The 25331-nt window shown below is 38.4% G+C and overlaps 1 protein-coding gene across 9 annotated transcripts in view; it reads left to right on the forward strand.

The window, feature by feature from the left end:
- Nucleotides 1-23195, forward strand: part of LOC137347295 (KH domain-containing RNA-binding protein QKI-like) — a 121220-nt gene extending 98025 nt beyond the window's left edge. For 2 of the 9 annotated variants that reach the window (XM_068011683.1, XM_068011685.1), the window contains exons 5-9: nt 6115-6202; nt 9630-9932; nt 17478-17552; nt 19352-19464; nt 20262-23195. In XM_068011683.1, the coding sequence (XP_067867784.1) occupies nt 6115-6202; nt 9630-9932; nt 17478-17552; nt 19352-19464; nt 20262-20294 (612 nt within the window). In that variant the 3' untranslated portion in view covers nt 20295-23195. Of the gene's footprint in view, nt 1-6114; nt 6203-9629; nt 9933-14740; nt 15037-17477; nt 17553-19351; nt 19465-20261 lie in introns of those variants that run through there. The other 7 variants (XM_068011686.1, XM_068011688.1, XM_068011684.1 and 4 more) reach the window with 4 other exon arrangements.
- The last annotated feature ends 2136 nt before the right edge of the window (nt 23196-25331 follow it).

Genomic DNA, 25331 nt, shown 5'->3' on the forward strand with positions numbered 1-25331 from the left:
ATGTGGCATCGCCCCTGGTTGGCCTGTCCACATACTGTGTCAGAAAACCCTCCTGCACACACTGGACAAAAACAGACCCATCTAAAGTACTCGAACTATAGTATTTCCAGTCAATATTTGGAAAGTTAAAGTCCCCCATAACCACTACCCTGTTACTCTCGCTCCTGTCGAGAATCATCTTCGCTATCCTTTCCTCTACATCTCTGGAACTATTCGGAGGTCTATAGAAAACTCCCAACAGGGTGATCTCTCCTCTCCTGTTTCTAACCTCGGCCCATACTACCTCAGTAGACGAGTCCTCAAACGTCCTTTCTGCCGCTGTAATACTTTCCTTGATTAACAATGCCACACCCCCCCCTCTTTTACCCTCTTCTCTGTTCTTTCTGAAACATCTAAATCCCGGAACCTGCAACATCCATTCCTGCCCCTGCTCTACCCATGTCTCCGAAATGGCCACAACATCAGGATCCCAGGTACCAACCCATGCTGCAAGCTCACCCACCTTATTCCGGATGCTCCTGGCGTTGAAGTAGACACACTTTAAACCAAGTTCTTGCTTGCCAGTGCCCTCTTGCGTCCCTGTAACCTTATCCCCTACCTCACTACTCTCAACAGCCTGTACACTGGAACTACAATTTAGGTTCCCATTCCCCTGCTGATTTAGTTTAAACCCCCCCGAAGAGCACTAACAAATCTCCCCCCCAGGATATTGGTACCCCTCTGGTTCAGGTGAAGACCATCCTGTTTGTAGAGGTCCCACCTACCCCAGAAAGAGCCCCAATTATCCAGGAAACCAAAACCCTCCCTCCTACACCATCCCTGCAGCCACGTGTTCAACTCCTCTCTCTCCCTATTCCTCTCTTCGCTAGCACGTGGCACAGGCAGCAACCCAGAGATAACGACTCTGGTTGTTCTCGCTCTAAGCTTCCACCCTAGCTCCCTGAATTTCTGCCTTAAATCCCCATCTCTCTTCCTACCTATGTCGTTGGTGCCTATGTGGACCACGACTTGGGGGTGCTCCCCCTCCCCCTTAAGGATCCCAAAAACACGATCGGAGACATCACGTACCCTGGCACCTGGGAGGCAACACACCAACCGTGAGTCTCTCTCGTTCCCACAGAACCTCCTATCTGTTCCCCTAACTATGGAGTCCCCAATGACTAATGCTCTGCTCCTCTTCCCTTTTCCCTTCTGAGCAACAGGGACAGACTCTGTGCCAGAGACCTGCACCCCATTGCTTACCCCTGGTAAGTCGTCCCCCCCAACAGTATCCAAAACGGTATACCTGTTGTTGAGGGAAACGGCCACAGGGGATCCCTGCACTGCCTGCTGGTTCCCTTTCCTTCCCCTGACGGTAACCCATCTACCTACTTCTTTTACCTGAGGTGTGACTGCCTCCCTATAACTCCTGTCAATAATCCCCTCCGCCTCCCGAATGATCCGAAGTTCATCCAGCTCCAGCTCCAGTTCCCTAACGCGGTCTGCGAGGAGCTGGAGTTGGGTGCACTTCCCGCAGATGCAGTCAGCAGGGACACTCTTGGCGACCCCTGCCTCCCACATTCTGCAGGAGGAACATACAACTGCCTTTACCTCCATTCCCACTATTCTAGATTCACAATAAATCTACTGAAAAACCAAACGAAAAAAAAAGTCAAAACTTGTTCGCTTAGCAATCCGACGGACTGAAGTTTTAAATAAAAAGCTTACCTTATCAACACCCTAGAGTCCTTTTTTTTTGGTTAGAGGAGGAGGGTGGGTGGGAGACACTACACGTGTAGTGTCTCGGGTACTGCCACTGCCCAAATAAATAGTTTTCCCCTACCCAGCAGTCCCCGGTCCTCCGAAACAAAAAAGGGATTAACTTGTAACTTACTGAAATTGACCGCTCAGCTGAAAGTCCGCTCCGCTGCCTTCTTGAACCACTGCAGTGTCTGTGGTATAGCAATGCCTAAAGTGCTGTAAGGGAGGAAGTTCCAGGATTTTCACCCATTTATAGTGAAGGAAAGGCATTATAGTTCCAAGTCAGGATTGTGTGTAGCTTGGAGGAGAAATTGCTGGTGGTGCTGTTCCTATGTGTCTGTTGTAATTAAGTATGTTTGATTTTTGATTTTATAAGTACTTGGGGTTTGGGGGAGGCGGGTGCAGTGGGGCTGTTGACATTCATTCTAGATATCCTGCCTTTGCCTTCAGTGCTCAAATATCTTGAAATTGTATAAAATTTGATTGTGGCAGTTTTACCAATTGCTCTGCTGACCTGAAGAATTTCTTCTCGTTGAGGCACGGCTGCAAGGATTTCGGGCTCCTTCTGATATTTTGCCCAGATTCACTATTTACATGTACCTTTTAATGTTGAGTCTTGGAAGGCTAGCTGCCATAGCTGTTTGCTGATCCTGTACATGTGTACTTCCAACAGAGGGTAATGGTTAATGCTAGGGAGCAGCATTCCTTTTTTATTCATTTCAGGGATGTGGATGTTGCTGGCAAGGCCAGCATTTATTGGCCATTCCTAATTGCCCTGGAGAAGGTGATGGTAAGTCACCCTTTTGAACTGCAACAGTTCAAGTGGTATAGCTATACTCAGTGCTGTGGGGAGTACGTTCCAGGATTTTGACCCACTTGCAGTGAAGGAATGGCAGTGTATTTCCAAGTCAGGATTGTGAGAGACTTGGAGAACTTATAGGTGGTGGTGTTCACATTCGTCTGCTGCCTTTGTTCTTCTCGGGCCGGGTTTGCCAACTTTCATCTCAAGATTTTTTTAAAAAAGAAATTTGCCTAAAATACAAACGGTATGGAGCCGCAAGACAAAAAAAAAATTTTTTAAAGATGGAGTGAAGGAATAAGTACAAATTAAGATGATGAAATTGTTTTTCAAGAATCTAATGAACTTTTTGCAGTTTGTTCATTCATGGGATGTAGGCGTTGCTGGCAAGGCCAACATTTGTTGCCCATCCCTAACTACCCTTGTCAACTGGGTGGCTTGCTAGGCCATTTCAGAGGGAAGTTCAGAGTCAGTCACATTGTTGCAGGTCTGGAATCACACATAGACCAGGTAAGGATGGCAGATTTCCTTCCCTAAAGGACATTCGTGAACTAGATGGGTTTTTACAACAATTGATTTCATTGCAGCATCACTAAGACTACCGTTCAATTCCAGATTTTTATTTAATAATTGAATTAGCTAATTGAATTTAAATTCCACTAGCTGCCATAGTGGGATTTGAACCCACGTCTCCAGGGAATTACCTCTGGATAAAGGTACGCAAAGTCATGAATTATTTTAGAGTAAATGAGGGAAAACTGTTTCCAGTGGCAGAAGGATTGGTAATCAGAGGACATTGATGTAAGGTGATTGGCAAAAGAACTAGAGGCAACGTGAGAGAACTTTTTTTTAAAAGAGTAAGTTGTTGTGATCTAGTGTTCACTGCCTGAAAGGGTTGTGAAAGTAGATTTGATATTGACTTTCAAAAGGGAATTGGATAAATACTTAAAGGGAAAAAATTACAGGCCTGCAGGGAAAGATCAAGAGAGTGGGATTAATTGCATAGCTCTACCGAAGAACTGGCACAGGCACGATGGGTGGAATGGCCTCCTGTGCTATATAATTTCGATGATTCTATCTATGAATTAGATCATCCCTATAGTTGCCTTACCTGACATCAGTTGAGCAGACCAAAACCACCTAAACTCCCTTGCCCAGTCTTCTATAACTTTTCACATCTGGTCCATTTGGAAACCTGTTTTACATTTCTAATACTGATGTTTAATCTTGTTATAATTGTGGGCCCAACTCAATTTAAGTAGTCCTGGGTAACCCGGTGATCACATTACGTTTTCCTCAGGAGCCCTTGCAAACTTTTATTTTTGCTCTCCTTAGTTGAATCAGTAAATAAAGCTGTTTTGTACTCTTTGGATGATATGGCTGACTTCACTGCCACACATCCTGTGAGTGTTCAACAAGGACTTAGAGTATTTAAGAAGGCTTAGTGTCTTTTTATGGAAGAACACGCCAGATGTTTTGATTGGAACAGCTGGTATATTTTACCCATCTGTTTTCTTAATCTGCTCTGTATCTGAGGAATGGATAGTGTTAACTGTTGAGCATGCATGGGAAAATGTAGATTGCAAATGTTGGCTGTGCATTGGAATAGGATTTTGTGCACTTTCTACAATTCTGTTATCCATTGCAAGGCTAGGATGTGTACATGTATGTGTATATAGTCCTTTGGAACCAAGGATGCATTTTGCAGTGAAAGGATTGCATAATCTCAAACAAAATATTAATGAAACTAGGACCAAGCACCAGCAATCTTGTAACATTCTGTTTAAGATCTTCCAAAATGAGTGGGTTGAGATGTACTGGCTATTGGACTGCTCCATAGTATGCTTGCCAAATATTTTTCCTTTTTGGAGGGGAGGCAGTGGTGGGTAGAGGTGAATGTTCTTTGTAGGAAAAACTGCCTATAACCTCTAGTTTACAGCACAGCCGCTGCACGTTAGCAAAATAAAGTATAAAGGCTGAATGGCATCTATTTCCCTGGAGTCTGTTTAACTTTATAACCTGCAAATTTATCAAGTAGTGTAAAGCAGTGCCACTTGTCTGTGCACAGTATTTGAGCCATGGGCTTTCTTTCGAAGATTAGCCAGCCTTGTCTCCAGACAGAAGCAGTACCAATTCATCTCTGCCACCATAGCATGGGTAAAAACATGCTGCATTTGTGAGATCATCTGGGACATGAAGGCAAATCTGATTTTTTTTAAATTGAAGTTTATGGAGCACTGTGTCAGAATGCGAAGGAGTATTTGGCACCTTGGGACAGATGACAAGCTTGCATTTACTCTTGCATTATAACTTGTAGGCAGCAACTTGAAATCAGCATTATAAACTGAGACACTCCTTGTTTGGCTTAAAACCTATAAACTTAAATACTTGCAATGCAATGGTGCAAACCAAGTTTAGTTTTCCTCCCCTAACCGTCAGAATTTTGTCTCTTTCACTGCTGCAATCAGGAAATAGGAGGTGGTCGAATGATGCAGAGGAAATCAGCTGGGTACTCACCAGCTTTTGTTTCTCTTCTGGGAGCATAACATACAGGAGGGGCTTAAAGCGGCTTTGGTGAAGTCTTAGGTTGTACATTCACTTCTTCCTGAAGTGTTGATCAAACTCTTAAAGTTGAGGCTACTGGGAGGTGAATAACTTCATGTTTGAGACCTGAACTTGTAATTATTTGTTTCACATTTCACTTCACCTGCTTGCCTTCTCTGAAAGCCCAACCGAACTGCTACCTGTGCTCCTCCACCTCCAATCATCTCGCATTTCCTCCCTCCCCCAATGCAGTGTGTTTTTAGTTGCTTTAGTTTTATTCTACTGAAGTCAAAAAAGTATATTTTTAAAATAAGCTATACGTCAATGAAAGTAGTTTATACTTAGCATTTCACTCTTGCTGCTGCCTCTGAAGGAAGAAAATTGGCGAGGGAGACAGTGGAGAAAGAAAAAACATTCTCAAATCTGAAATTTCTGTGAATACTTCTAAATGTTTGCAAAGAATTTTTTTTAAATCCACTTGTGCCTATGGATGGATGATGGGCAAGACTAACATAAAAATGCAAATATAAACGTCGCTTTTGGTTTTGTTGTCCAGGATCTGGCCTATGTCAACCCTGTCCCGCTGCCTTGCTTTGCCACAAACCCCTGCCAATGTTCTTTGTAATATAACTGAGTGCTGCTTAATTTTATATTCTGATCTTACTTTACGTAAATGTTTAATTTTTTAAAAATCAGTTATGTTTTCCACTGCACAAAAGTCTTTCTCTTTCCTCCAATCCATCTGGATTCCTCTATCCTCTTAGCTGTATTTGCAAATATTATTGAATAGTCTCCTGAACCATCTCCCTCCTCACAATATTGGGGAATTCATTTTGTTGACCAACTCTCTATACAACCTACCCCAGGTAGATTTAAGCTTCAAGATCCTAATTTAGAGTAGAACAGAGTTTGTGGTGCTTTCTTGCCATTAATTAATACAGCAGCCATGGATTTGATGGCGATATATGGTGTTTGATTAGAACAGCACTGTGATTCTTCTCTTGTATAATTTACGATGGTTGTTATTGCAGGCAGAGGGTGAAGACAATTTGAAGAAGATGCAACTGATGGAATTAGCTATTCTTAATGGTACCTACAGAGATGCCAATATCAAAGCACGTAAGGGAACTGCATTTTATTTGAGTGTAATATGATGTATTGAATAGCTTAGGGTATTAGAGGATGCAGTGGGTTACAAAGTTTTCATCTGTCAACATTATAACTTTCATTTATAAGATGCATTTAACATAGTCATAGTTATACAGCATTCTTCAATAGGAACAGAGGAGCAGGAGTAGGCCATTCAGCCCATTGAGCCTGCCCAGCCATTCAGTATGATCGTGGCTGATCACCCACTTCAGTGCCTTTTTCACACACTATCCTCATATCCCCTTATGTCATTTGTATTTAGAAATCTGTCAATCTCTGCTTTAAACATACTCAATGACTGAGCTTCCACAACCCTCTGGGGTAGAAAATTCCAAAGATTCACAACCCTCTGAGTAAAGAAATTTCTCCTCATCTCTGTCCTTAGTGGCTGTCCCCTTATTTTGAAATTGTACCCTTGGTTCTAGACTCCCCAGTCAGGGGAAACACGTTACCTGCATCTACCCTGTCTATCCCTTTAAGTATTTTATAGGTTTCAGTGAGATCACCTCTCATTCTTTGAAACTCTAGAGAATACAGGCCTAGTTTCCCCAATCTCTCTTCATAGCACCGTCCTGCCATCCCAGGGACAAGTCTGGTGAACCTTTGTTGCACTCCCTCTATGGCAGTAATATCCTTCCAAAGGTAAGGGGACCAAAACTGCACACACTACTTCAAGTGCGGTCTAACCAAGCTTCTATACAGTTGAAGCAAAACTTCACTACTCCTGTACATAAATCTTCTTGCGATAAAGGCTAACTTACCATTAGCCTTCCTAATTGCTTGCTGCACCTGCATGTTAGTTTTTAGTGACTTATTGACAAGGACGCCCAGGTCCCTTTGTACATCTACACTTTCTAATCTCTTACCATTGATAAAATACTCTGCACATCTATTTCTCCTACCAAAGTGGATAACCTCACATTTTTCCACTTTATATTCCATCTGCCACATTCTTGCCCACTCGCTAAGTCTGTCCAAATCCCCTTTAAGCCACTTTGCTGCTTCCTCACAACATACGTTCCCATCTAGTTTTGTCATCCGCGAACTTGGAGATACTACATTTGGTGCCCACATTCAAATCATTGATATATATTGTTAACAGCTGGGGCCCAAGCACTGATCCTGCAGTACCCCACTAGTCACAGCCTGCCAATGCAAGAATTCCTACACTCTTTCTGCCTGTTAACCAATCCTTAATCCATGCCAGTATATTACCTCCTATTCCATGTGCTTTAATTTTGCTAACCAATCGCCTATGGGGACTTTCTCAAAAGCCTTCTGAATATCCCAGTATACCACGTCCACTGACTCCCCTTTATCAATTCTGTTAGTAACATCCTCAAAAAGAACTCCCAACAGGTTCGTCAAACATGAGTTCCCATTCATAAATCCATGTTAACTATGCCCAATCAGATTACTATTATCCAAGTGTCCATTTATCACATCCTTTAGAATTGGTTCTAGCATTTTCCCAACAACTGATGTAAGGCTTACAGGTCTGTAATTCCCTGTTTTCTCTCTCCCTCCCTTCTTAAATAGTGGGGTGGCATTTGCCGCCTTCCAATCTGCAGGAACCGCTCCAGAATCTATAGAATTTTGGAAGATCACCAATGCATCCACGATTTCCGTTGCTACCTCTTTCAATACAGTGTTCTTGTTTAGTCATAAACTAAACCTTTTCAGGAGAAAAGGTGTGGGGGTGGGTGTGGAGAACTGAAAGCTGCTGTAGCTATGTGAATCAATAGTTCATCCATTTTTTTAAGATTAAAAGCTATGCTTTAAGCTATTGCCAGTTTTCTGATGAAAAACTATTAAAACTGTATTTACATAGCATCTTAAAATGTGGTTTGAATAAGATTGTGTAAAAGTAAGTTGTTAGTATATAAAGCAAAAAAATTCAATAATTCTCGGGCTGCAACAAACTGTTTTGCTTAAAATTGACCATATCTGCATCAATTTTGAAGCTTTTAAGTTAAGAGCCAGAGGAAATGCAAGCTGGATGATTTGGGCTATTGAATATTTTGAACTTGAGCAACATCTATCAAATACATGTTGAACTTAATTTTGAGACACCAGCTTTGTTGTCGCCCTAAATATTTGATTTGTTTTCATCAGTTTGGTTTCTAGTTTAATCTTTGAACCATGAAAGGATAGATTATAATTTTCTTTTGTAAGTGGAACATTGTCTTAATTCATTTTTTTTATCCACTTACAAGCTGTTACCTTTTCTTAAATCGGTTTTCTGAGCAACTTCACGGGTTTTGCTTTCAAAATATTCACATGCATGATTGGTGTGCACAAGTATGTAGCTATGCATACTAAACACATGAATGAGGTGATGCCATTGATTCTTTTGACCATACAAGCATTTGGCTGTCTCTTCATTTAGAATGTTCTAAATGTAATCTATACTGCCATTGCCACGCTTTAAGGGGTGGTTGCAGAGTTAATTCTTTTAGTTAAGGTGATGGGAGTTGGTTATATTATTTGGTTCTGCCTGCCCCCAGCCCCCAGAGGTGATGTGTAGCAGCAGTATTTGTCATACAAGTTCATTGCTTACATAAGCTGATAGCATTGCTCTTTATGGTGTACTGAATTTCTTTTGAGAGGTTTATGAACAAGTGGCATCACCTTGCATGTATACAGCGTAACTGCATTTTTGATATAGAAAATATTTGTACAAATTTTGCACTCGCTTATTTAAATGCAGCTGATAAATTAAGAATTCAATACTGTCGTACATAGAAATGCCAGTGCCACTGTCTGTACCTGAAAACAATTGAGACATGTAACTACCTTTATTCATTTACAATTCATCTGCGATCTGTGGGTAATATAGCATTTGAAACTAGAAATAAGGGGATCAATTCAACAAAAGAAATCCATTTTAAGAATTAAGCTTGAAGAGTTGTATTGAGTAGTGACGCACAAAAATGCTTTTGATTTGATAAATCTAAAGAAAATTTGCACATTGCTTTCATATTTTTTGTTTCAGAATGTTGTAGCTATTTTTAAACATGCTGTATTGGGGATGAAAAGCAAGAGGGTTAGGTACACGACATGACAATGTCATTTCCTTGATCTCAGATGACTGTTAAACTTTGCTTATCATGTGGCTTATTTAAACTACAGATTTGTGTTCCTATGTGTGATGAGATTTGCTGTCTATATCACTGTTTAGTTTGCAATGTTTGTGTTTTCTTTAAAATTTTGCTTGATGAATATTGGTAATGGGAAATCAGCTTGCAGTGGGGCTGCTTGTATGGGTACATGTGATCATTGCATGGACTAATTTCCTGTTTTCCTTCCCTATCATACTTTTTCTTCAATTCTTTTCATTCTGTTTCCTGCTCCCCTTCCATTCTTCCCTCCTCTCGATCCCTGTTGCTTACTGCAGCTACCCTTGCCTTTTCTCTTGCAGCAACATCACAGGGTCCACGGCTGATAACTGGACCAGCTGCACCCATGCTTCCACCAGCTGCCTTGCGTGCCTCTACGCCAGCTGGTCCTGCCATAATGAATATAATTAGGCCAATTCAGACAACTGCAGTTATGCCTAATGGAACCCCTCATCCAACTGCCTTAGTACCATCTTCGCCAGAAGCTGGTATAATCTATACAACACCCTACGAGTACCCATATGCTCTGGCACCAGCTGCATCTCTACTGGAATATCCAATGGAGCCAAGTGGGGTTCTAGGTAAGCAAAGTCAGAAAGTAAGACTTTAAGTGTTCATGTAGTGAAATTGAATGTTTTTGTTTGAGATAATTTGCTATGTCTTGGATCTTGAATATTTCTGTTGGTTATTAAATTATACAATTCTTCCTCTCCTTTTAAAGGAGGACTGAGGGATTGCAGCACCTTTTACACTCGGGTGTGCAAGCAGGTTCATGTAGTTAGATGAAAATGACAGTTTTTCCATTGGATCAAAAAGTCAGTGGAGAGTTAAATTTGTCCTGTCGCTTAAATATGATTTTGAATCTCAGCTCTATCACTCTGGTTAATACCACTCAATAGCTGCTACTCACAGACTTATTGCTTTATTTGTCAGCCAAAATTAGCTGACTTTTTTTAGTCTGTTATTTATCAGTCACTTATGACTCCACTAAATACATTGTGTTGAGTGGAATCGGAGAGAGACAGATTATGACTAGAAATTAGTACAATGTAAATGAATACCCTATATTTATTGGGGAGAACTTCTATTGATTGTGAGGCGGTGTAGTAGAGGCAAGGAGTTATCCTTAGTGGGTGCGGGAATGGGAGAGGAAGCCAACTAGAGTGATGCATGAAGTCTTTTCCTTTTTGATAGCTTTTTTAAAAAAAACTGAAGATGTGTAACATCTACTGTAAAATACTCATTATTTTACTGAGCTTGGACAAATTGATCTGTAGAAATTAGCTCAACTGCTATAATAGTAACTGGAAATTTAAAAATAAAATAAAAGATGCGCTTTCAGCATGTAGGTGTGAAAATGAAGTCTATATCTTGACTATGAAATTGGGGAAATAATTTGTGCTATAACCCAGGAGTCTGCAACCTGCGGCTCTAGAGCCACGTGTGACTCTTCAACATCACATTTGCACCTCCCAATCTTTTTCAGTTGGATTGCAATAACATGAAAAGCCTAAAAAAAATTAAGTCAAGAAAAGTAAGAGCCATATTTTTATTGTGGGGATAAAAGGCTAATCGTTATGCTGCACTTTATAGTTTCAAATGATTATTTTAACGAAAACATCATGCTCTAAATAATCCTGTTCAAGTAGTACAGCCGCATTGTGCTACACCATGGTTATAGATTAAGCCTTTGGTTCAAGGAACTCATTTTATGGTTACAACCGTTATTGTTTCTAATATAGCTGAGATGATAAATTATTCCGAATGTGCTGTTAGAAGCTTCTTTAATCACGTAAATCAATAATGGAAAAAATTGTCTTCACACTTTTAAAGTTTGTTTTAAAGATGGCTACTGGAAAAAAAAATGTTTTAATTGGTGTAACCCTAATTCAGTTGCGTCTGTTTTAATTTTGTTTTTTTTCTCGATTTGATCCATAAATTCAACATGTACTTTATTCATTATAATATGTAAATACATTCTACCAGAGACATTTGGCAGTTTGCCAGGTATTTGGTTTAGAAATAGGGAATTTTTGTTTTACAGCTCCCAATTTTTTTGGGCAATTTTTTTTTTAAGGCTGTTCAGGTTTTGGAAAAAAAAAGTTTGCTGACTGCTGCTATAGCCCTTCTGATAGCGAGGAAAAATTGATCAAAGAAGGGAAAATATGCAACTTCTGAAATTTCATTTTTGTTTATTCATGGGTTGCGGGTGGCACTGGCAAGGCCAGCATTTATTGCCCGTTCCTATACAATGGAGAGGCTTGCTAGGCCATTTCAGAGGGCAGTCAAGAGTCAACCACTTTGGTGTGGGTCTAGATTCACTGGCCAAACTGGCTAAGAACAGTGGATTTATTTCCCTGAAGGACATTAGTGAACCAGATGGGGTTTATGGCAATCCTATCGTTTCATGGTCACCATTAATAATAGCTTTTCAATTCCAAATTTCATTTAATTGATTGAAGGTAAATTCCCCAGCTGCTGTGGTGGGATTTGAACTCGTCTCTAGACCGTTAAGCCTCTGGATTACATACCCATTATACTATCATACCCATAATGCCAGCTCATAACAAACATTTTATTTGCTCATATTAGACTGCAGTACATTTGGATATTTGAAAACCTTGGGGTGACAAAATATATGGTTGCTATTAAAGGCATTCTAACTTTGTGCATTTTCTAGTTATTTAAAATGGGTGCATATCCTGTTGCATAGTAAAGTTGGAACACAATTTAAAAATTCAGGCCTACCTTTATCAACTGGATAACATGAACATACGAACATATGAATTACGAGTAGGCCACTCAGCCCCTCGAGCCTGCTCCGCTATTCAATAAGTTCATGGCTGAACTAATTTCTCCACATTACCACCTACCCCCAATAACCTTTCACCCCCTTGCTTATCAAGAATCTATCTACCTCTGTCTTAAATATATTCAAAGACTCTGCTTCCACCGCCTTTAGAGGAAGAGAGTTCCAAAGACTCTCAACCCTCAGAGAAAATATTTCTCATCTGTCTTAAATAGGCGACCCCTTATTTTTAAACAGTGACCCCTGGTTTTAGAGTCTTTCAAGGGGAAACATCCTTTCCACATGCACCCTGTCAAGACCCCTCAGGATCTTGTATGTTTCAATCAAGTCGCTTCTTACTCTTCTAAATTCCAGCAGATACTAGCCTAGCTTGTCCAATCTTTCTTCATAAAATAGCCCATCCATTGCAGGTATCAGTCTAGTAAACCACCTTTGAACTGCTTCCAACGCATTAAATCCTTCCTTAAATAAGGAGACCAATACTGTACACAGTACTCCAGATGTGGTCTCACCAATGCCCTGTATAACTGAAGCATAACCTCCCTACTTTTGTATTCAATTCCCCTCGTGATAAACTATAGCATTCTATTATCTTTCCTAATTACGTGCTGTATCCACATACTAACCTTTTGCGATTCATGCACTAGGACGCACACATCCCTCTGCATCTCAGAGCTCTGTAACTGCCAAAATGGGCAACTTGGCATTTTCCCATATTATACTCCATCTGCCAGATTTTTGCCCACTCACTTAACCTATCTATATCCCTTTGTAGCCTCCTTATGTTTTCTTCACAACCTACTTTCCTACCTATCTTTGTGTCGTCAGTAAATTTAGCAACCATACCTTTGGTCCCTTCATCTCAAGTCATTTATATAAACTGTAAAATGTTGAAGCCCCAGCACAGATCTATGGCACACTACCTGTTGTATCTTGCCAACCAGAAAATGATCCATTTATGCCCACTGTTTCCTGTTAGCTAGCCAATCTTCTAACCATGCCAATATGTCATCCCCTACACCATGAGCTTTTAATTTTTGCAATAACCTTTGATGTGGCACTTTATCGAATGCCTTCTGGAAATCTAAGTACAATACATCTACGGGTTCCCCATCATCCACAGCATATGTAACTCCCTCAAAGAACTCCAGTAAATTGGTTAAACGTGATTTCCGTTTAACAAAACCATGATGACTTTGCCTGATTACCTTCAATTTTTCTAAGTGCCCTGCTATAATGTCTTTAGTAGCTTCTAATATTTTCCCTAAGACAGATATTAAGCTAACTAGTTTCCTGCTTTCTGTCTCCCTTTTTGAATAAATAGTTACATTCGCTATTTTCCAATCTAGTGGAACCTTCCCTGAATTTAGGGAATTTTGGAAAAGTAAAACTAATGCATCAACTATTTCACTAGCCACTTTTAAGACCCTAGGATGAAGTCCATCAGGACCCGGGGACTTGTCAGCCCACAGCTCCAACAATTTGTTCAGTACCACTTCCCTGGTGGTTGTATTTTTCTTGAGTTCCTCCCTCCTTTCCATTTCCTGACTTCCAGCTAATTCTGTAATGTTACTTGTATCCTCTATAGTGAAGCCCAATGCAAAATACCTGTTCAATTCATCTACCATTTCTTTATCCATTAATTCCCCAGACTCACTTTCTATGGGACTGACATTCACCTTGTTAACTCTTTTTAAAATATCTGTAGAAACTCTTACTATCTGTCTTTATATTTCTAGCTAGCTTTCTCTCGTACTCTAATTTTGCCACCTTTATCAATCTTTTAGTCATTCTTTGCTGTTTGTTCTGTCCAATCTTCTGACCTGCCACCCATCTTTGCGCAATGATATGCTTTTTCTTTAAGTTTGATACTATCTTTAGCGTTTTAGTTAACCACGGATGGCGGGTCTCTTTTTTTCCCCCCCCCAACCTTTGAAATTTTTCTTATTGGAATGTATCTGTTCTGTATATTCTGAAATATCCCCTTAAATATCTGCCACTGCATCTCTATTGACCTATCCCTTAACCTAATTTGCCAGTTTATTTTAGCTCTGCTTTCATGCCCTCATAATTGTATTTAAGATATTTAAGTTTAAAATACTGGTTTTGAACCCACTCTTCTCCTTCAAACTGAATGCCGAATTCAGTCATATGATCGCTGCTACCTAGGGCTGCCTTAATTATGAGGTCATTAATTAATCCTATCTTGTTGCACAGTACAGGTCTAATATAGCCTGCTCTCTGGTCAAAGTAATTACAAAATGTTAAATTATTCGCCCCTCCAACTTGATAGGGACAGGAGTAGGTCATTCAATGCTTTGAGTCTGTTGTGCCATTCAGTTAGATCAAATTCCAGATTACCCAGAACTCCTGGTTGAACAAAACTGAGAATAGCAGGACTGTTTGGGCAAGTAAAGGTGTTTGCAAGGGGTTAAAAAGCTTCTTCACAATAGAAGGTTCATAAATGTTTCCTGCATAATTTTTAAGACAAACCAATGGATGTCTTGTGCAATGTCAATTTTAGATTCTGTCCAAATGAAAATGGTTAACTGTCTTGTCTTGGTGATTGTTTATTCGTAGGTATGGCTTTTCCAACAAAAGGCTAAGAATGCATGGGACATGTGTCTGAATCCTCAGGAAAAATAACTTCAGAAGAAGTGAAGAGTCTGACCAAGCACATTGAAACACGAGCAGTATAGCCATGCTTATTTTGGGGTACAGGGTGTTCAGTATTTGGCAGGCTTTATCACATCATTCAATATATCCTAAGACTTAAGGACACGGTCAGTGGTTTAAAGTACCTAAAGCACTTTTTGAGACAAGTGTTCACTTGTAGCGATGTTGAAAAGTGGATACACTGAAGACCTGATTGGATGAATGCCATATCTCATACCCTATCAAACCACTACTTGGAGCAGCAAGGAGATGATGTATACGGTGATAAATCAAAAAATACCAGAACGAAAGGTTAAATTTGTTATCAGCTTTCCCACAAAAGATACTAGATTTCGAAAGTGATTAAATAATTTGGATTTTTTTTAATGTAGATCTCTACACTACTTTGGTAGAGAAATGAACTGGTTCAGATGCAATTCTCAGAAGGCAGCTCTAAATCAGCATTTTGTTTAACTCTTGGGGCTGTTAAAATTTCTGCAGCAGAACAGAAAATTGCAAGAAATATGTCGGGGACTGGGTGATGCAATGGATTAGAACGCCATTTGTTCTTGTCTATTGTCTGGGTTTAAATTCAACCCAAATTGAAATCACAAAAGTCTCTATTTCTTTTATATTTCAATGTCTTTAAGTGTGCACAATTTCTGTCTAGTTTTCCAGTGGATGCAGGTCCACTATGCAAAAGTGCTGATAATTCAAGAATGAGCAATGTTAAGGCTTTTATGTTTATGGTTCAGATGCAATGATTCCATTTAGAGGGAATTCTGAGCAGCATCTAAGTTCTTTGCTTGACCCATCATGTGAATAAGGCATTCCCTTTTGAAAATTTGTAGCTTTAGTGATTTGAAGGTCACATGAAGACTATTACTGGAATCCTACAGTCCCAAGAATTTTTTGATCTACCAAATCTTGATCATTGCTTTTTCTGAAATGATGGCTTAGTGCTTTTAGTAAAAGCAATAATCTGTGAGCATTGGTAAATTAAATTAACCCATACTTTCTCTTCAATTAGAAAGTTATTATTTGTAAACAAATGCTGTGGTTAGGGCTTGAAGGGTTAATCATTACAGTGGAACCTCTTGTCTTTGTGCCTGTGAATTGGATCAAGATTGGGTGAAGCTTAAAAAAAATTGCTTTAATCACTACCTTGAAAAAAGCTCGGCTGCAAAATCTAGAAACGCTAATCCTGACCCACCCCCCCCAACCTTTCCTCTTGGTATCGTAAAGCAGCAAATGCTGTTTTGAGTTGGTCAGGTATGTCTCTCTTTTTATCATATGTGTCAGAGCAAGAGGTATTGGAATCTGATCTTTATAGTACACATGCACACTAACCACTGATCAACCCTTGTAACACACTGACACTTGCCAAACTGGCACTCATGATCCAAATCTGCAGTGTTTCAATCTCTGCTTGGTGCAAGGCTCATTTATTTTTGTACTCTTTATTTTTACTAACTGCTTATCAATGGATGCTGATGGGTTTTACTGTGGTTCCAGATCTCTCTCCTGCACTGTTACATATGTAAACTGATGCCCACAGTTTTTCTTGAACATTTACTGGTGCTAACTTAATTAACAACGTAGCACAAGAGTATAATTAAGTAGATAACCTACTTGTGTGGTGCTGTTTACCTAACATCACAAAACTTGTAACAAGGCCCACAGTAATCTACAGGTTTCACAAAGGATACAAAGCTAGTTCATTGTTGAAATTGGTAATAGACCTATGTTTAGAAGGATTATGCTTTTGAGTTATGCAGAACCTTGCCTTGTCCAATGCTGGCTATATTTATCTGTTACATATAAATCATTCATACCAGAATAACAGGCATTTTAGTGAGCTTATATATAACAATGCTGTAATGGAGCAAACACGATTTCTGAATATAACTTTTTCTCTTCATTTGCCCTCTAGGATTTGGTAAGGACTTTCCTTGACACTAATGAAACTAAATCCTGTAATTTCTTTTGACTGCAAGGTGCACTTTTATAAAACAGTTTACAGTAATCCAGCAGCTTCTGTCCAGTTTTAGGATTTTGAATTTTAAGAAATATTAAATTGGAAAAAGAGAAGCTTAGAGCTTAAGTGCCGATAGTTAGGAAATTACTGTTAGTTCTTGAAATAGGTGGCATTATCAAACTGTCCATAAATAAATGAAGGTGGATAAAATGCATTCAGCTTCTACATACTGAAATATTCCATGCAACTAACACTGAAAATAAGACTGCATTTCAGTAACTTAATTGAATACGAAGATGATCTAACAAATACTGAGGACATCTTTTGGAGTATTTGTATATTGATGCAAGCCACTTCTATCCCTTGATGCTTAATGAATTGTACTGTATCAGCCAGTTTGATCAAATGTACATGTTAGACTGTAAACACTCACCGGATATTTAGCTCCTATTTGCAGTATCCATTGAAATGAGACCCTTTTAACAGCCCCAGCGCACAGTACTAAGAGATAAGCAGTTAGTAAAGCAAAGTTGTCTGGCAAGACTACCTAAATTTACTTTCGCATAACTTTCAAGTCATTGTGCTGTTATATTGTTGTTTTGTGTACTACTTCACCAATTTTGAGTTCCTTTTTTTTAAAAAAAATTCTAACGCTTTTTTTTGGACTTGTTGCAATTTAACTAGGTGCGATGGCAACTAAAGTTCGGAGGCATGATTCGCGTGTCCATCCTTACCAAAGGGTTGTGACCGCAGACAGAGGTTAGTTTAGTTTTGTAGCCAAAATGGCATTTACTTTGATCATATTAAAACCGTAACTTTCCGAGATCAGGAAGTACATGTGGATTGAAGAGCATGAAATGACCAACTGTAACACAAAAAACTGATTTATTCCAGTCAGCAATAAACAGAACAAATTTAAAAACAAAATTCTTTACATTCCTGCATATTGTAGTACAAGCAGTAAATAACAAGTCAGGAAGATGAAAATCCATTTGCTTGCACTGAATATAAGTAGCCATTTTACATAAATCCACCATAAATTTAATCCTCCATCTGTGACTTTGCAAAAAAATATATATATACTTGTGTAAGGCAGGATTACTTGCTGAGATTTTGGGTTTTTTCAACTGGGGAGCTCAAAGTTATGAAGCTACTAAAATGTCCACATTTCCTTTATTAATCTTTTATCTAATAAATCCTGCTTCAACAAACTAGATCAATTTTTTTCTTAACATTTGCAAGGCAATATAAATCTGATAACCAGGAGCTGGTTTCAAATTGGTTAGTTGCATTTAAGTTTAAGACAGTAGCGAGGGCTTGTAAACAATAATTTAAAAGGCATTATATTTGAGATATTTTATTGAATTTTTTTTTTTACTGCCTAGGGAGCCTTTTTGACTGTAATTGTTTCTTCAGTATTAGTTTACAGGTTAAAAGGTAAGGGTGGTAACTTTTGGAGCTGGAATCATTCTTTGTAAATAACTGTCTGAATAGAAGCAATTAACCCTCTATTACATGAATTGGAAATGTGTTTACAGTTAACCTTGGTACCTGAGGATTTACTGTAGGTGTGTATATTCAAGGGTTATGGCTACTCTGGTAAAACTGTTCAAATTTGCACTGAGTTTGTATTTCATTTTCTGTTCTCTGCACATATGTTTTGCTCCTGATTTAGTCTTAATAAAATAATGGTTGTCTAGTTTTCCTGTGTTGGAATTTTTACCCTGGCTAACTACTGTTATTGGCATTTTAACTTTTTTGCCCAGTGAGATTTTCCTTTCCTGTGGAGTTTGTTCATGATACTTAAAATAGTGCTTTTAATGTTTCATGTGAAAAATAAAGGCAACTGCTTGAAGTAGTACTGACTGGATAGAATACTGTTAAAAGTTTGTGTGGTGTGGGGACAGGGGGGGTGTTTAAACTATTGAATGTATATTTTGGTGCCACCTTTTCCACAAATCAGAAACGTGCTATGTGTGTATATATAATGTGCAACAGTATGTGCCTGCAGAAGTGTAGTCATCTCTGCCTTACCACTCTTGTTCCAAAATAAGGCTTCCTTCCAGGAATAATTTAACAGAGTATGTGCAGTGCTATAAACATTACCTGATTTAATTGTACTCGATATTGGCTTTAAGGCCAATGCCATTTATATGTCTGAGCACTTTTGTAATGAGTGAAACGGCAAGCAGTTGTTTGAAACTGATGCAGTAATTTTTGTATAGGTTTTTTTCTGTAAATGTTCAGTTTCAGACTTGAAATGTCCTATTATAGTTGGCTCCTGCCAATAATCTGAGTAGCTGGTTAACAGCATTGTGTTTTTACATTGAATATAACAACAATACTTTTTAATGTGGTATAATTTGAAATGAATCTTTGGGGGCAAAATAGTTTCCTAACGTGTTAAGTGTAAACTTACACCTATGATAAAAGTATCTTTTGCCTTTGCATTTTTTTGCTGTTGTTAAATACTAATGTTTAATAGCAGTCAACTCAGCCATCTTCAGAAAAGCATTTTGAATTCTTTTGCTGTCTCTCTTCCCACAATTTTTTTATAGACCTTCAGGGCTGGATGAATCCAATGGTCCTGGGTCCTGGACCCTACAAAAATCTGGCAGGACCACAATTCAAATTGTACGAGACCAAAGGATCACCATCTCAACAGTACCCAGTATGTAACATTACAGGCTTCTAGTTATTAACCAAAAATGAACACGTGAATTCAATGAAAGTTTGATCTGAAATACTGTTTTCTACTGCACGACAGCTGTCACATGCTTGTGAGGAAGGCTAAAGTTTAACAGGATTCTATTGTCTGTGAAATGAGTGTAAAAACTAAAGCACAGTTGTTGGATATTTAGAACCCTCAACTTGTGTGCCTCAAAGAAGAGGCAGTGGTTTTTTGAATCTCTTGATTCTCCATTCGGGACCTTCCCTGCTATTTCTGAAACTGGGAGAGAAGGACCTGGTGCCCTGGGCAAGGATGTGGCAGCAGTCCATTGTGGGTGGGTGGGAGAGAGAGCCACAGTGCAAGGACAGAAGTAAATGTGGCATGATGTCTAAAAACACAATGTGGCCTAATTTAATATGTATTTTGTCAGTTTAAAATTTCCTTCTATTTATGTATTTAAGTACTTGCTGCTCTGTATTTCTTAAGGGGACTAGAACTGTAATTAATGGACCACTGCTGTAAATTTGTTTGGTTTTTGGAAAATGTATTTTGTACAAAAATTCTTCCAGCCTTGAACTTTATATTGTGACTGCTACTAACCATTAATTAATCTTGTGTATTCTGTTACTTTGGAAGTTTGATATGTTTTCATGCTCAAATCATACTTTCACTCATGATTGACTACATGTTTCAGATCTTTGTCAATAAACATAGTTTTTTAGTTATATAGTTAGTGTTCATGTCATCAGTCTTCACTAGCTGACACTAATATCTTTTTTCTATCTTTGTTTTCTTATGTTCCTAACTACCCAGCTGCCACAGGCAACTAACCCATGACCTTTGACCTCTGAGCTCTTCACCCAATGATGACCTGACCATGCCTGCCTGCTGATCAGTTAACTGGTTATCGCCTATGCTTGCCTGTCTTCAATGCAGCGAGCTGAGGCACTGTCTGTTCGTCTCGTTACCTAACAACGTTTATAAAAAAAAAAAAGCTCCAGCCACAGCTTTTCTGGTTGGGTGAATGTGTGGTACCAGAACCTGCACTGAATAATACTAAAGCAATAAGTCCAGTTCATCCCTCACCACTGTTTCTCAGTGATCATCTCTTAAAGATTCTCCCTAAAGAATGGTAAGAAAGGTCTCTAACAGCACTGGCAGGGGATCGAGCGCTGTACGGGCAATTGCCACGGACAAATGTGATGGAGATCTGATGTAATTTATGTTGTAGTTACAAAGTCTTTGAACGCATTTGTGATACATTATGGATGGACCTTGGGTCAAGTGTATTGGGGAAGAGTTCGACACTGACAGTACCAAGTAATAGTGATCTCTATAATTAAGGACAAAGATTTAAAATATCTCATGTACAGTACCTTAGATTTTTGCCAAACACTTTTAAGACCACTTCTAGCAGTATTTTGAGCAACACCAGAATAAAGATGCCATTTAGTATTGCAAGTCACTAAACAAAGTTTCTACAAAAGCAAAATACTGCAGATGCTGGAAATCTGAAATAAAAGCAGAAAATGCTGGATATACTCAGGTCAGGCAGCACCTGTGGGGAGAGAAACAGTTAACGTTTCAGGAAGTGACCTTTCATCAGATGAAAGGTCATGACCTGAAACACAGTTTCTAGGTTATTGAAGCTGTTGAGCAAAGCATAATAAAAATGATCAAAATTGCTAACGAGTTCAACTAGTTAGATCAGTCAACAAAATTTTTTTTAATGGGATAGTTTCTCTTTAAATTTTTATTTTGTAGCCTTATAGCCTCCATCTATTGCCAGGTTGGTAAGATAATCTGCCATATGATCTACTCCACTTTGATGTCCTGTTTAATGACCAATAAAGCTGTTAAACCTTTCTCTGTTTCCCCAAGAGAATTGATGTTCAAATCTATTCTAGATTTGAATTTCACTCTCTCAATCTGAACCCGGAGATCTACTGCCAGTACTACAAGCCCACGCAGACAACCCACGGTCAAAAATCTTCAAAACATAGCTGCTGGGGTCAGTTTACCTTTTTCATTGTTAAAACATCTAGCATCTCCAGTTACTCTTGTGAACATTAGATGAAAACTGCCTGGCAAAGTTTTCCCCCCAACTTATTTAGTGTCTTTGTTTGTTTAGTTTGAACTTCCTACATTTATCCAATGTATTAGTTTGTATTTTGAGCTCAGCTTGGTTTAAGTACAACTGATAACTTCCTTACTGTTCACATACACCTTGATACTAAGGTGCATTCATAATGTGTCATGTTTCTGGATGCAAAAAACTGTTTCTAATTCTCTCCATAAATAGACACTTCTTTAAGAAGGATGTGAAAGCCATGCTTGCCTATTCTATTTGCTATATACATGTTATAAAAGTGTAGATAAGTACAGTGCATTTAAACCACAGAGGAAAACTAGATACTTTTACAGGGTGCTGGTGAAGAAATATATATTTTTGACAATTTAGCTTTTTATACTTACTTGCAGTAACAAAACACAAAAAAAAAAAATTTTTAAAAAGTAATGGAAGTGATTCTGGATGGTTGTGGTAAACAAACTGAAGACCAAAACAGTGTATCTAGAGTTTTGCAGGGTTGTGGGTGAGAAGAGAAGAGCATAAAGAAAACAAAATAGTGCCTTATATCTGCCTGGTCAATTTGTAAGTGTCTAACATACATTGTTTGACTTAAGTCTGATGCATGCCAGTCCATCATTGGAGAGGAGGGAAGCAGTCTTTATTGGCAAAAAAAAGTATTCAAAATGATGATAGAACAGTATGAGGACAGTTGTGTGAAGCTACTCAAAGTTAATGAGATTAGGCCTGTCTGAAGAATTCAATTAATTGATTCTATGCAACAAGTGTGAAATAGTTTCTCAACTAGCTTGTATTTTGTGCCATTTGTGTCTTCCTAAGTTGTTTATACCTTCAATTTTTCTCATTGTGCCATTTTTTCATAAAAGTTGTAGCCTTTTTGAGTAAACAGTCTAAAAGAATGTTTTCTAATGGTCACTTAACAAAATGAAGGCTTTCTTGGCTTAGTTTTGCCTAATTAATTAAAAAGCCAACAAACCAGCGATTATCAACTAAGCAACTATAATGCTGCAGTGTTTGACTTCAGAACAGAATGCATAAGAACAAATTTGAAATGATCTCCAACGTGTTTATCACTTGCTGCCCTTCAATGTTTTAATTATTTTTGTCAACTTTCATTGAGTTTATACAACTAATGTAAACTCTATTTTGTCAGTGTTATTTTTTGTAACCAAAACATTGGAAGTTTTCTTGACAGTATTATGTTTTCCCTCAGTTACATTAAGGAGTATAGCTCAAAGACACTGCTGTTACGTGATGGTTGGTTGAATACAAAGCAATTACATATGCTGTGTACAATATTCAACATATTGCCTACACACATGTATAGTAGTGTAATTACCACCATTGTTACAAGTTTATAATGTATTTTTCTATCTTCATTTTGTATGTATATTATATACCATTTACAATTTTTTGTTCCTGTTTTGAGGCCCCTGTGGTTTTGATAGCCAGAAACCATTGCAGATTCATCGTAATCATAATCTATCATTGGGAGTGTTGCCTTTTCTGACTTGTTAACTCATTATCCATTTAATAAGTTTCTTGTTAAAAATGTTTTTACATGCTTGCATTTTATTTCATGGTGTTTGCTGTTTCTATTAACCCTGGCATTTATTTTAATAAACGTTACAGTACAAATCTACTAACTGCTGAATAGTTTGTTTTTAACACTTGATGAACAGTCTGGTTCACTGGACTAACCTTTTGAAGAGTATGAATTGCTCTTGAGTACACACACATGCACAAAAAATAACACTTGCTGAAAATTGCTCCAAATTATGTGCTACGTTGTCTTGTTGACTTACTTGCACTGCACAATAAAATAAGCAGCGGCATTCGGTATTAAGTAGAACCTGGAGGGTGATGTGTCCATCGTCCCTTCAGGGTCGGGAACAAAGTAACATTTCTTTTGAGATATCTGTCCAGTCTTGTCTATTGCCTACCAGCTAAAGCACCTTCTCTGTGTACTAATGTTGGACCTGGCCTCCGTGCTTTCTTCCTCCTTTTTAACTAATGCAGAAGGTATTTGTTCATAGAGGCACACAAGCAATGATGGGGGGCGGGGGGGTGCGGGTAGTAAAAATGAGGATTCCATTACTTTTATGCTGTAACGAAGTTTGTTCCTTTTGTGAGGGGGGGGGCGGTGGCGGGGTGCGTGGTGCAGAAAAGAGTTGGAGACAGTCAGTTAGTAAACCAGTCCTTGGACTTCTGAGTCTGAAGTGTAATATGCTGTAAAATGGCCTGCTTCCCAGTGTTTTATATTATGTAAATTGAGAGGGAAAGAATAAACACTGAAGATCTAATACAGTACATTAGCATTTATAGAATCTCAATGCAGTCAGTAATGCCTGCAAATTCACTTTAAGATACAAGTATGCATAAGTATTGTTTGAAACTGTATATATTTAGTATTTATAGTTAAATTTGAAATTCACTTGTATGTAACTTCTACCAAAAAGAGCTCTCTTGTACGCGTGCAATAAAATGACTGTTAAAACTGGAATGTCTGCCTACATCCGTATCGAGCTTAAAATGTATTTTTTCTAAATGCTAATGAGTTCTTGATCATTATCTACAATATAATTACATTCAATCATATTGATGACTTTATTGTCCTGAATTACTGGACAAGATGGCTAGATGCTCAAAGATGTTTTCCAACCCAGCTGTGTTTTTATGGCATTGATGGAATAAATGATGTTTAAAACCTCATAACACTATATGCAAGTTTTGAAACATGAATTTATCAATTTTCAGCACAAGTGGGTAGAACTTTTCTTTTGATTTAATTAGCACTTACTTTCTGTAACCAATTAGAGTGTGAGATACTGAATACCTTGCTCAAAGTATTGGAATGCAAAATGCTGCTGCTTGTCATTGTCCTTCCCTCCCCATCCACCCACCCAGTGCATATCATGTAGTTTATTTCTGTTCATTGCTGTGATTTGCTATCTCTCCATGCTTCAGATTCCGAGGGTATGACTGTTCAGTCCAATTAACTTTATTATTGCAGTTTTAAATTGGTTCTGATGGAGGTTGTGCAATTTGTAGTCTGATAGTTGGGCTTCACCATCTTGGATGGAAACTGATGACTAAATCCAGAAAGGCATAAATAGGTGCCATGTGAACAGAAAGTAGATTGGACAAACAGAAATGTACGAGGAGTAAAGTGATAAGAAAAAAAGAACTGCATCCAACTTCCTGCTGAACAATTTTGTACAGCCAGATGGTTGAATCAAGGCATCCATCTGCACATTTTGGATAATTCATGAATCATCATTTCACATTTAGATACAAGTCGCTACATTGTGCAGGGAATTTTTAATTCCAAAGTAATAACCTGTCATTAGCGTAGTGCCACAGTTTGTAACTTGAACAAACCGCAAGGGCAAAATAAACTTGAACAAAAGCCCCTGAAATCTGAAGATGTTCCAAGTCACTTTGATATCAAACTTATCGCAAATGATTAAATGCTGAACAACTTCCAGGGAAAACACATTTGAAATTAAGCATTTATTGCAAGTGATCATCTTGGAAATAATAGCCATTTGCAATCTAATACTGCATTGTTTTGCAGAGAATTAAATGCCAACATGGGAACTGTATGTTTTCGCAACCTTTTTATATTTGGATGTCAGGAATATTTCTATCAGTTTGTAAAAATTTGGTTTACATTAACATGTTCATGAATGAACTTGAGAAAAATGTTTCTATGCTACAGTTTTCGATCTCTAAGTCCTATGCTAATATAGGATAACTTTTGTGCATGGAATTCATG

Source organism: Heterodontus francisci, chromosome 31 (assembly GCF_036365525.1).
Source record: "Heterodontus francisci isolate sHetFra1 chromosome 31, sHetFra1.hap1, whole genome shotgun sequence".
NCBI classification, from domain to species: Eukaryota; Metazoa; Chordata; class Chondrichthyes; order Heterodontiformes; family Heterodontidae; genus Heterodontus; species Heterodontus francisci.